General features: G+C 37.0%; 2 protein-coding genes across 2 annotated transcripts in view; one reads left to right on the forward strand and one right to left on the reverse strand.

The window, feature by feature from the left end:
* The window catches only part of DNAlig3 (DNA ligase 3), a 49,507-nt gene extending 46,912 nt beyond the window's left edge, over positions 1 to 2,595 (forward strand). The window contains exon 18 of the mRNA XM_043414592.1: positions 1 to 2,595. Within this exon, the coding sequence (XP_043270527.1) occupies positions 1 to 162 (162 nt within the window). The 3' untranslated portion in view covers positions 163 to 2,595.
* The window catches only part of LOC122408063 (prohormone-1-like), a 19,673-nt gene continuing 8,206 nt past the window's right edge, over positions 2,392 to 13,858 (reverse strand). Inside the window, exon 3 of the mRNA XM_043414610.1 lies at positions 2,392 to 3,195. Within this exon, the coding sequence (XP_043270545.1) occupies positions 3,031 to 3,195 (165 nt within the window). The 3' untranslated portion in view covers positions 2,392 to 3,030. The remainder of the gene's footprint in view (positions 3,196 to 13,858) is intronic.

The raw sequence follows: 13,858 nt of genomic DNA on the forward strand, positions 1-13,858 counted from the left end.
GATCGTTCTGGTGTACCGAAAACAGCAAGACACGTGAATTATTCGTGGGTCGAGCGTTCTGCAGCTGAATCAAAGATGTTGGATGTTTCACCGCACGCTGTGAAACTGCTCGGAGACTATTGCGAATGTCCCTGTTCTCATGGACCTCGTGGTGTCCAATAAATGAATGGGGCTCCAACAAACGATGCTTGTACTAAAATTGAACGAGATTCTACTGTACCAGCGATGCCTTACAAGATCTTCCCGTCTCAATATAACTTGAATGATGAAACAATTGGTAGCGATATTTGTTCAGATAGAGTGGGCACATCCGTCATATAAACAATCGTTTTATCAGGCTTCCCATTGATTTTATGTTGTTTGTGTCGGTCAATGAAAACCGAGGGAAGATAGAATTTCTAGTGCACCACCTACTTCAATCATCTCGCCCGTGATACCTCCTCAAATTTATATCAAAACTTCATTCATGTTCAGGCAGAGACTAGAATATTTGACCACTTTGAAAATGTACATTTTAATGTTCATAGTAATTCCATACGGTTTTTTAACGAATTTTTTTACGCAGCAATAATATTCACGTACTATTTGATGATCTTTTGTTTTTATACGTGAGTGCAGTTATACTTCTGTACACATTGACACCGTCTGTCTTCGATAACAAATTCACGTAATTTTGGAGGTCGCAGTAAAAAAAAAACTTGAACCATTGGAAGGGCTTTGATCATATTGTGTTGGGGGAGTTTCGACAAGTCGAATGCTTTCCCAATGGCTTCAACTTGCAGTTCAAAAGTGACGGGAAATCGCCCAATCTCGAGTATCGATACGCTGCACGTCTTGCCTTGGTTGTTTGAGAATTTATTTTTTTAATACTTGGTGTCGTGACGCCCTGCGACTCTGGATAAATATAAAGTATCAATAAGGTTGCAACGGTCGAGTCAAGCCCCTTCTTCCACGGGAAAAACTTCCGTCCATTTTTCCTGGATATATTTTTTCAACTATTAGTTTCTACGTACTGTAATAAATTGAATATCTCCAGTTACTTCGAAACAAAAGTACAGGGACACAAAATGCGAGATGTCGACCTGCTGCAGGAATTTTGTAGCATAGACGCACCATGAGTTCTTTTGACTTGATGAATCCTGATTTCAAATTTGTTTGTACTTGGTTTATTAATATTTCGCGCTTTAATTATCGGGAACGCGCAATTTTATATGAGAATTTTGAGAGTTATCCAATTATTGAATGTACATAGTACACGAACGACGTAAAATTCGATGAAATGCCGCAATATCTGAACGGAATCGTGCAAATGAATCACAGTCATTTTTTTTAGTAACTATTTTTGAGGATTTGACGTTTAACATTTTTTCAATGTTGCGACTCATGGTGTTCCTCCAGACACGATTTGCTTAAAGGGGAACGCGGCTATGACGAGTCAGAAAATTTTTTGAGTCGAAAGCAAGAATGAATATTGGAGTTAACATTTTATTTTATATCAAGACAAAGCGACACAGTATTTCAACGCGTTGTCCTCGATACTCGGAAGTTTTTTTTTGACCCAATTCTCTCGAGTCCTCGATGCCTAATGAGCGGATTAATATTATTTTTGTTCGTTATCGCATCAATTAAGGCTGGGTCCATTAAAAGTTAAATGATCAACGTTTTTCAAGACTGCTTCAACAGAAAAAAGTTTCTAACAATAAAAACAAACATTCCACTTTATCATTTATAAAAATGGGATAAACAAAATAAAAAATGGCCACGCATAAAAACAGCCGCACTTACCGAGGTAACGAGGCGTTATAAAAACATGGTAAATTCAATTATTTCTTCCAATTTCTCTCGAATTAAAATGCATCTATGCTATAGATCACCACGCTTGTTGTTTTTTTACTTGTGATGTATCCTTTACTACGTAATTATTCGTAATCAGCTTTACTAATAGTTTGATTTTTGGAGAAATATCAAAAATTAACAAGGGAATGTTTTTCCGAATTTTCATTTATAGACAATGATTCGGAAATTGATTTGTTCTGAATTATGCAATTGGAATATTAATTTATTTTGAAGTGCACCGTTTTGTCTGTTTAACACTCTATTTTGTAGACAGTTCTTTAGTACAACATCAAAGTTGTAAAAACGAGGTTACAATCATCGTCATCATTATGCTTTTTATTTATGTAATTATAGATTATACGTACCTTTATACAACGTTGATTCGAGATGTGTTAACCTTTGATAGGGTAGATTAACACTCTTTTCATTCATATACGACTATGCGACAATGCCACAAATATGTGGCAAATCTGGTCATTTGTTTTTGTACAGATTCGTAAGAAATGAATAGTCGATAATTAGTTTTATGTGGATTTTGGAATAAAATTACTTCGAGAATCAGTACCGATATGTATTTCAGTAAACTATGCTCAGGTTACAAGTTTTTTCTTTTGAGTCGCTCCTCGAATACTTATTCCAGTTTTACAATTGTTACACCGTGAGCAGCCACCTAACATCCAATAGAATCAATCTTTGTTCGTAGTGTTATACATTTTTTGTTACATTTATGCACATGAAAATAAAATGATCGATAACAGAGGAGGGAATAAATTTTTTCCAATCTCTGTGCTTTGGTTAAATGAAAAAATGCTGTGACGTATCATAATCGAAGACAACATTAATTCAACTCGAATGAACGCCAGTGGGGAATGAAAAAACGTTCCAGACTCACAAAAATGGGAAAAATTTCATCGTTTCCATGTGAACGATTATTGAAAGAGAATGGACTGTCCAGTGTGATCTAAAATACACGTAAAAACCCAAGCAAAAGTATGTACTGATAAAAATGATTGATCATGAAAGAAGCCTCAGAATAGCTTCTCATTCGTTTTCATTTATTTGAATGAACTCGGCTTCTTGTACTACGTCGATTAACATCTAAGTTTTGTGTCGATGAGGAAGCATTGGAAGAAAGGGGAAAAATATAATCATCTCCCACGTAATGCCTGCTCCAGAATCATGGTCACGTGATGATTACTTGCCAAAGCAAGACACCGCGTTGAAAGCGCACTGTTTCCAGTAGCTTCGCTTACGTTGCAAATCCCCGATATCCATTTGGCTCCGGAGACGTTGCACCATTTGTTTCGTGAAGAGGTAGTTGATCAGTGCTGTTTCGATGCTTCCATCATCGTCGACCAGCTGGAAATACGACAAATTCAATTGTACGGTGAAAGCACAATAGACAGTGCGAAGCAATCGTTCCAAAACTTGGTTCTATCTTTCATTAAATTCCTTCGCTTCTCAACAACTCATTATCCGAATGAAGTAAAACGAACGGGAAATTTATGAATAGTTATAGTTTGTACAATATCATTATTTCTGAGCGCGTTGAAAATACTCTTCCAGCGTCAAAACTATTGGAGTGTATCAGGTTTTTGTGATTTTTTTCCCTGATTGAGATACACGAGAAATATAAATACACGAATGAGAAACAGCAGATTATTTAACGTCGATTTTTCAATGAAAAAAAATGAATGAATGGAAATTGATGACAGCGTAAAGCGATAGTGCTCCAACGAAAAGTAAAATGCTGAAACGATTTATAAAATCGTTCGAGTTTTTAGTGCTTGAGACTCTTTTGTCAATGTTAAGATACTTTTAGTGGCGCCTGAATTTTATGCTTTCAGAAATTTCGGCGAAATATCCTCTCAACTACTGTTATTATTTTATTGCTAAAGAAACAAATTTGAAAAACAGTTGAAAACGCGGTGCGGATACGAGCGCCAATTGACGCTGCGAGTAATGAGAGTACAGCAAACTACGCGATGAGGTTAATCGATCCTCGTTTCGCTACAGACATACTCATACGTTTGGTTAATCACCCGGTGATCGCTATGTTAAATGTCATGTCGTTGAGGAAACTACGCGATGAATTTGCCACCAATTTCTGATCTATTTACGTTGAGTAATAGGACGATCGAAAAGGAAAGAAACTTGGAGTAGCAGCGTGTACATTCGGAAGAAGTAGAGAGATGTTGCGGTGTACTCGACTTGACGGATGAAGTATTTCGTTACCATTCAATTTTCGTATTGATGTATGAACTGAAAAATTGTATGTTGCAATCGTGAAAAATTTCAAGTTCTTGTGGATTTTTTGAAAACCATTTTCAATGGTTCAGAATGAACTTTAAAATATATTCGAAAAAGTTTTCACATATACAATCAAGATTTAACCGAAAATTTGTCAAAAAAGTTTGGATTTTCTTCCCATTTGGTGAGTTTAATCGGAGATGATATACATTCTCAGATATAAAATATCTACATACACAGATTTCAATCTTACGTGTCCAGAGACGAGGGAGCGTTTTGACGTCAAGTATCTTCATAAAGTTTCTTTCGATCGCGAGTTCAAAAGTTCAAAAGTGAGATAAAATCGCCTAATCCCGAGTAAAGATAAGCTGCATGTGTTGCTTTAGCCATTTTAAAACTAATTTGCCTTCAAGAAACTGAGGCATCAACGTATACTTTTAAATAATCAAATAAAGTTTATAACTCCAGGAAATAAAAAGAGTCAATTAAAAAAAGAATTTTTACGAAGAAAATGACTGCGGCGTTTGGGTCAATAAAAACTTTGAAGCTCCCGAAAATAATTTCAACATTTCAAATTTCCAGTGCTCCCTTTCAGCCAAAATTCGTGTCGAAGAAAACATAATTTATCCATGAATAAAATGGGCACGTAGGCCAGAGAATCTCATGATTGGTATACGTTACGTATGGGGACGTGATAGGATTTTACGGAAGAGTGGGTATGCGCTGAAGGTAGAAAGGGAAAGAGATCGTCAGTCGTAGAGCATATAAAAGCTTTGCTCGAAGGATCAAATGGGGGAAGAGATGAGATGTGCACGAGTTCCTCTCATATTGTGGTTCACGTAACAGCGATCTGCTGGTATCCACACAGTCCAGTACCACGGGGGATTGGTTCTGTTCTTGGCAATGTAATATCTACAAACTGACTTGGTATACAAGTACATAAACACCAAGGGATTCCGTTGCGAAGTCAAAGGACCTTGGGATCTCTTGATAACACTTCTGAAAACAAAATAAATTGATCTTTGTCGACGGAGGATTCGTAATCGTTGGTTCATTTATATGAACGCATTTTTGAAGCTAGATGCATTGGAAAACAAATTAAAATAACCAAAGTTCGATTAACTCATGTTATTACGAGTATATTCCAACGCTTTTGTTGCCCCTGAAGTTTTTTGAAACTTGAAACGAATCTAGGACTGATGCAAGCTGCGATCGAAGGCCGGGTGACGAAAAGTAGGGAAGAGTGATTAGTGTGTCGTCAGCTAAAGCCTGGATATGTCAAAAATTGGTCGGAATCAGTTGTCCAAGTTCTATGGACAGTTCCAAATGCTTTGTTGTGGGCAACATTGGATTATTTTCATCAAATGTGGTCACGTTTTTTCCTTATCACCCACACACAAAAACTTCAGTTATTTCTGCAGATTATTTTCGCTGCTACTCAGGATTGAGCAGACTCCTCGAAAAAACACCTGCCATTGCATGGAACAATTCGAACTCGTATCCATTGGACAGATGACGCTGAAGTTTGCAACGTTGGAGTCCAACAAAATTATCTAAAGAAAAACCCTGTAATTATTCCAGTAAATCTTCAATTTTCTTCCCTGCCGAATTTGCAATTCGTGGTTTTTCAACCTGCACCGATGCTTCGTGAAATAAAAAATTGGTGAATTACACATGTTCTTTTCGTTCATTTCGTTGGACTGCAACGTCGCAATCTTCAGCGTCGTTCTGGACACCTTCCCATGGAGGACGTTTCACTTCTGCATAAAATGAATAAAGCTTACATAACTATGAATGATAAAAAATATCGCAGAACGCATCGGGAGTTACGAGCAATATACCTTCGATATTTGCGGTTGATCGTAGCTTTGACTTTCTTGGATGTGGGGTGAAGTCTTACGGTGACAAGATACGACCCTCGCCCCAAGTTTATTTTGCCCCAAGCGTGCTGAGCTTTTCGCGATGGATTTCCCGTAGCACGGACTTTATTCTATATATTTGAATCACAAGTCAACCGGATGAAAAATAAGTTGTCATAAATCATTCATTCAGTGACATTTTATATCCTTTGGAACAACGGATGTACAACTTGTTTGGAAACTCGGTATTCGATAGGATCAAAACATACTCAGTATCGTGAATATTGTTTTAAACTGAAATCCGAGATAATGCAACGTTATTTTCCATGCACATCGATTCGACTTTTCGCCTCTCAGCAATAACGCTGGATGTAACTGGAGATGTAAAAATTCCAGAAAATTCTGTTCTGGAATATCTAAGATCGGGATAAATTGAATAAGCTTGAAGTAAGATTCGACTTCCATAACACGAGATGCGACGCATCGTGTAATATCATGCATCGCGAGCCAATCAGAATAGCGGAAAATCGGTATTGAACTACAACTTTGTGCATTACTCGTGAACTTCGTAACAAGGTGAGAGAATAAATCACACTGATATTTCATAACACGAAAAGTATCTCTAACCACTCCATTGGACGATAGACGTGTGCACGTTAATTTACTTGCCTGACGACCGGTCTTCAAATAGTACTTGGATTACATCGACCTAGTTTGGAATCCCATATTCCTCAAAACGGTAAGTGGAGGAAGAAAATTTATTGTGAGTTTCTCTAAGAAGCTCAATATTTCCACGAATCGAGTAATATCAATAGTATTCAATGCATCTCGAGGCTGATAGGATTCCAGCATGTTGGTTACGGGTGTAGGCACGAAGGTGGAACGCGTACGAACACACGTGTCTGAGGATAATGTGGAATCGCGAATATCATTGGGACCTTCCATAGAAATATTTTTGTATTCGATATATTTTTTTATCTCTTCTTTATTATTTTTATGTCACAGTGAATTGAAACGAAATAGGCCCCATAGCTGAGAACTAACTGTTTCCACATCTGGGTCACTGAGTTATTTTTCTTTTATGGATGTTTGTCTGGGAGGATTTGAGATGGGCAGGCAGGGATGTGGGGAAACACGGGGTGTTCTAGAGCCTCGGTGGGCATCCTTCTCCGTGTTTTATATCCACTGCCACGTCTATGTGTGAAACTCTTATTTAGAAGCTCACTGCTGTCATTAGAGGTCGAAAATCGAAAATTTTTCACCTTTCGCTGTTTCATATTTATATTCGTGGAAAAGAGCTTGTTAGCTTAAGGAAGTTGAGGCATTAGAATGAAAATGATGTCACCGCTTTTAAACCGATTGCATCTTATAAAGTGAAGTGTAAAAAAACAATCAGTTAAATTTTCAGACAGTTTAGGAGCGTCGTTGCTGAGAAAAATCAATAACAATTTGGGCCAAATAACATGTAATCTTATGGAAGTCAAGACACATTCGGTGATATCTCCGTTAAAAATGATGCTAAAAATATGAAATTTTTTGGGCAACATGAGCAAGGCTTGCCGAATAATGTCAATTTTTTTCAGATTTATTAGGAGATTTGCTGAGATTATATTAATAATAATCTGTTTTCCGTGCAGTTTTTTGAGGCTAGGATCGTCACTGTTCGTGTTTTCGACTGAGCTTTCACCAGTTTTTCATCTTTTTTTCCCCAACTTTTCTTTAAAGTGTATGCAACATTGCCAAACTGTAAACTGGCCTAACTTTTGAAAGGTACAGGTCATCACTTTTGGGTAAAAAAAATGACTGTACAGCCTCAACTTCCTTAAAGTAAATCATACAAGCACAGTGGTTTATGTTATGGAGAGGGAGGGAGGGGAAAAGGGCTCTTGTAAAAAAACGTTCATTTTCATATGGACTCTGATTGTGATTCTATTTCGATATTATTGTGTAATGGAGTTTTTTTAGAGGTTTTGCTTTTAGGTGTTTGTTACGTTTGTGAGATAGTAAATACGATGCGAAGATCTACACGAAAGACGAGGTAGCATCCTCAACTCACAACGAAAGGTGAAGTGTAAAGTACGGAGTTTCGGAATCTTCAACTTTCACACTCTCTTGGCATTGCCCTCCAGTTTAATGGGATTTACTGATAGGGGTTGTTGTCGACTCTGTGGCTGCTGGGTGGCCACACCGTTGCAGATTCGATGATTGAGGACAAATTGCAATGTAAGTAATTACTGAGAGAAGTTAGTGGAGAAATGAGTATCTCAAGGTTTGAAAACTTCGAGGGAAAAGAAAAATAACTTTTTATATCATTAAATTAAGTATGGGAAATTTCTTTATTTATTATTAAAGATCGAGAAAAATTATGTCTCCCCACTTTTTTGTACACATTTTTTCGTGATTGAAATCCAAGACATAATAATTCACTGCAAACTCAAAACTCTCGTCAAAAACGTTTTTGAAACCATAAATAGACTAAAGCGAAAACACTTAATACCGTGCACCGAATTTTTCGTTGAATGGATTCCGAAGGGAGAAATTTTGCTTATCTAAACCTATCAGAGTGATTGGTTGATAATGTGCCATCGATGATTAATTCTGGAGAAAAACTTTTGGAAAAGCGTAATTATAGGCTCAGATGAGGCGACTTGGCATCCTCAGTTCTCATTCTCAAACCCTTTCGATTGAAAAACCATATACAAGATGATTTATTAACCTTTGAATCGAAGCAGTATCAACCAAATTTTCGATGGAGCATTGAGAATATTTTGTGGAAATATTAATTAACATCCAAATACGTGAAGATACATTTTCGAAGGTTTCGCAAGCCAGTCTGAAGGGAGAAAGTAGATTTTTATATTTTCACACAAAGGGTTGATATACGGAAAGATAAAGAATGTATTTTTCATTGAAAGATCATAAATCTTGATGATAATCAAAACGTGATTTCATTCCCTGATAAAATCGCTCAGGCCTGATCCCCAAGATCAAAGGAATCAGCAATAAAGCTTAAAACTCTGTAACGAGCTTTTCATTGAAGACCTGTTAGGAGTTCCATCTCGACGAAAACAATCTATGGATAAGAGAAGAACAATCAAGATTTGAATCGAGCCGAAAGAGAAGAGAGCTCTCCTCTCATTTGAGTCGAATTTCGATAAATCTCTAATGCCATCTGAAAGGTCAGAAACGAGGATCCGTCGATCGGAGGGTTCGAAAGGCGCGGATGATATATGGCAAATCACCCATCGTCTGCTGCACAACTTCCTTTTTCGTTTGCGATATACTTTACCCTCACCATCAAGCATCGTTTTATTAGATTAAAGTACAGACTTGGCAAGTACCCCGCAGCATCTAACGACGCAGGACGTTGCCGAGTCTCTCGATTTCTCGATTAAACTCCAAACCTTTGTCCCTCTTCGATTTTATTGCATCAAAGTAGGAATAGGGATTTTCACGTCGTGCCGTAGACTTAAAATGTACACTCTTCTTGAAATGTCACTACACATTTCGTGTAATCTTCACTCTGATTAAGAGTTGAATACATTATCGTCTGAAAACTGAAAATATGAGTGGGAAGTTCGGTAAAATTAATGAAGTATGAAAAGCATCATGGCTTCAGTTCATTTCGTTTTTCAAATGGTGCAAATTGAAAGTGATGAGTTTTATTCTATAAAAACCGTTTTCGTTTCCACTCTCCTTTTTCTGCTTACAACTTTTGTTCGTCAAGCAGTATGAACACTTTTTTTGGCAGTCGCGTATAAACACGCAACCCTTCGGTGCACGGTTCAGAGTTGAGCTCTAAAAACAAGAAGCGATGTAACGGTGAAAGTTATTAAACTTTTGCTACCTACAAATCGGAAAAAAAGAGGAGGGATTGGACAACAAAACTTCGTACCAATCTGTATATACCCACATGTATACTCACGGGGAGGTTCTCCATGCAAAAGTTTCTCTTTGTTGAAATTTAATTAACGCGATGTTGTATACGTAACATATGCTGCGAGAAAGGCAACGTCATCGATAATGACCATATGTGGAATTTTCGTTGAGCTTTCCACGGGGATTATCGCGTTACGTTACGAAATGTGGAAAATTGGTTATCAGATTAAAACAGTTGCTAAGCGACTACAGACATAAAAATTGTGCGTTTGACAAACGTTCTCGATTGTAACACGGAACGTTTGTAGATATCGCACAGAGCGTGATTATAGACAGTGAGAAAAGTTTGTTGAAAAATCGTAATTTTATTTTTTTTGTCGATGATAAATCACAAAATTAGTACATGAAAATTAGTACGGAATAGTACATGCATCGAAAATACGTTTTCAATAATTGAACGCATTTTTCTTTTCGTGTTTTTTTCCATTGCCAGCCAAAAGCGAATGGCATTCCCCTCCTAACATCTCCGCAAATTATTTGCTTCCGTTACATATTGAAACGTTTAGTGAATTAGAAACGATCTAGTGAATTTTCTAGAGTATTTAGGATAAACTTTTGTTTCATTTATTGGGTTCAAAATAGCTGTTTCATAATTATCAAATATAGATATTCTCATGGCCTACTGTCTTTTCATTATATTTGACAAATTCATACTCGACTTGAACCTCGACACGTAACGAAATAAATTTAGATATATATGATTCCTGGTAACTAAGGAAACAGATTGAAAAGAGAACGCTTCACTCACTTGGAGATAAACCGTGGTTGAATTTAGGCCATCTAACGATATGCGAATAGTGATTAATTGATAAGTTGAAACAAAATGAAGTTTAGCGACTTTGGTATCTGTGTGATTATTATAAAATCGATACTCATAATCATGTGGATCCTAAACTTAAAATTAAACAAAAAAATAAAAAATGAGAGGGTTAAATAATTGAAGAGAAAAACTATTGCAAAATGTTCCATAATTAATCGAAATTTTCTAAATTTTGCAGCTAGATAGAGCTGTTAAACTTGCACTGATTTTCATCCTGGTTGATCCTATCTGTCGCAACTCAATTCTGTAAGGATGTTGCAGCAATTTACAGAACGGAAGAAAGGAAGAGGGCGTCTGATAGGAGAGGAGCATGTAAAGAGAAAGATAAAGAGAGAGAGTAAAGGAGAAAGAGCGTGTATGTAGAGCGTCGAGGATACTAAATTGGACCATGTAATGCGATGCAAGACTAAAAAAAAAGAAAATTCATGATCAGTGCAGGACTGCAGCGATATAAGGTATTCAAAAAATTCCGACTGCGTTTCACAGGACAGAACAAATTGTAAGATTTTTGAAAAACATAACAGTCTTCCTTTGCATCTTCAAACAATTTTGCCATCTTGTTGTCTCGAAAAATTTGAGTTGCTAGTTGGTGTTCGCTTGGAGGGAAATGACTGGCCTAACTCGGTTGACAATATTCGAGAGGGAAGTTATATCAGCAGAGCAATCGTTCGTGTTTCGTCTTTTGTTGTGTCAAAACATTTGTTGAGATAAGGGTTGAGGTGAGTTTTCAGCGAGGCCTTGATAAATTGAAAGGAATAAACATTTCAGCATAACCGAATATTGCAGTCGACATATTTCACGAAGCCATTTCGTTGATTCGAATTCTATGTTTTTCCTCAACGCACAAATTCTTTTTCATACTTCTTCCATCATAATAAATAAAAAACCTTTTAAAAACGAAAATGCGAATATGTGTATACATATACAAAAGCGATTCCTCCCTCCGCCAGCGAATTCTTTTCATAAGTCGAGGAGTAGAGCGTAAACGAACCTGAACCTATTTCCATAAAGTATCCCTGTAATGTAAGCAAGTGCGATAGTTTCCTTACCGGAATTTCTCATCATACTGCTGCCAACGAAAATTTTTGCCTTCTCGTTCTTCAACACAGCTAAAATATGAATACTTTTCCTCTCTCCCATTCGTGTGGCGAGGAGCGACAGTTCCGCATACTCTTCATGATTGGTGGTAGGAATACGAAATGCATCTTGCCACGATTTGAAATAGTTACTATTTACGAATTCTTGAGTAGTTTTTCATGGTTTCTAGCAATTTTTGGACAAATGGAAACGATTTTAGGAGTAAGAGTCGTAAAATGTTGGAAAAATTCGAGTTTAATGTAGTCCCAAGACATCCACATGCTTTAAATTGGAAAAAAACGTCAAAATATGAACAACAAAATTAGTCACATTTCATGGATTTTATTTATTAATATAACTTAATATAGAAAAGTTGTGGAAAAGAATGTTTGCAACTAATTCATTCAATTTTAGTAAAGTCTCGTCTACACCAAAGTTTGTAGTTTCATCGCGTCAGATAAAATATGATCGCATTATAGTACTATTACATATATATTATGCAATAGCTTGCGCAAGCTCGAGTGCAGCCCACTTGTTTGAGATATAGTTTGATTGGTACGAAATAGTTAAAAGTTAGGCATCCTACGTTAAACGGATACGGATGAAGTATTTGTCCATCCCAACAATCTTTGATTGATCGCGGTCGTTCATCGTATATGTTATACGATTTGATAAAGCACCAACAGGCTTGCCGTTTTCATAATACGTCGAGTCGTGATATCATATTCAAGTGCAGCAGGGCTCGTGCTGGATTTGGCTGATCATGGCGGCGGCGCCTTGATGAGCGTTCTCTCGAGTGGGAGAAAAACCGGTAGCATGATTGATAATCCGAAATTTTTTTTTCAACGCGTGACCGCAAATACGAACGGATGTATTGCTCGTGCAAATGACAAAAAATTATTTTTCTAGATTTGGAAATGACTTTTCTTCGATGGTGAACGTGGTTGTTAGCAATGCATTCCACTTAGCAAGAGATTTTTCATTCTGTTTACGGGAAAATGCAATGTTTTTTTCTTGCACATGCAGAAACATGTGATGACAAAATTACAAATTAAAAAAACGATTGGAATACGTGGGATAAAATGATCGCCAGAAATCGTGTTAATGTCACACTCAAAGACCCAAGTTCCAAAAATCCTCATCTGCGTATATTGACAAAAACATTTGAGTACATTTAAGAAAAATGTTAAAATTCTTACAAAAATACTGTTTGATCTAAAAAATGACTAAGAATCATGATTTTCTAAGCTTCTCGTTTTTCTGCGTGAAATGCCATGACAGCAGCTCCCCAACTGTACATCAACGGCTTCGTACGAGCTTGACTCTCATCCGGAGCAGCTAAACCTTCCCTATATGTCTCTCGGGAGTTTCTTTGGATCCATGACGATTACACATATGTGTGTTCTTCGCAGTGTGATTTATGAGATAAGAAAGTTGAGTTCTGTAGCAGCACGTGACAGCTGTTCCAGCATTTTCTTTTTTCACAGTCGTGTACGTAGCAAAATGTGTGTGAATCACTTCAGGATTCGACGAATCCACATTGGCCAAATAAAAATTCACTATTTTCAAGATACGTCACTGTCCCCGATCTCGAGTGCGTCTCACAAATTACTGATAATAACCCTGATATCACATTTAATAAGAGATTCTATGTTACAGATATTCGTGGTAATTACCAGTGCGGATGTTTATAATGCACTTATATGAATTTGTAGGGCAGCGGTCAGTGTGGATTCATAATTGCTGATTTTGAATATACAGTGGGTTCTGCTTGATTAGTGTTTGTCTGCAGAGTTATAGCTGTGCGCCTGATATTGCTCACTGCAAGTGAGCTTTGATCCGGTCGTCTTTGATGATGACTCCGTCAAACGTGTAGAGGTTATTGGTAATATTATTATTGTTGTTAATATTACAAGGGTTATTATTATTATTATTCCTTATTATATTATCGATATGCTGAGATAGAGAGTGGACCCACACCTGTGATGTCATTGATGACCACAATGATGATGACACGATCATTATTGTGATCCGATAGTACATTCGAGCAGTGTTTATTCATAGAGTTTGACCGAAT

This window comes from Venturia canescens, chromosome 3 (assembly GCF_019457755.1).
Source record: "Venturia canescens isolate UGA chromosome 3, ASM1945775v1, whole genome shotgun sequence".
NCBI lineage: Eukaryota > Metazoa > Arthropoda > Insecta > Hymenoptera > Ichneumonidae > Venturia > Venturia canescens.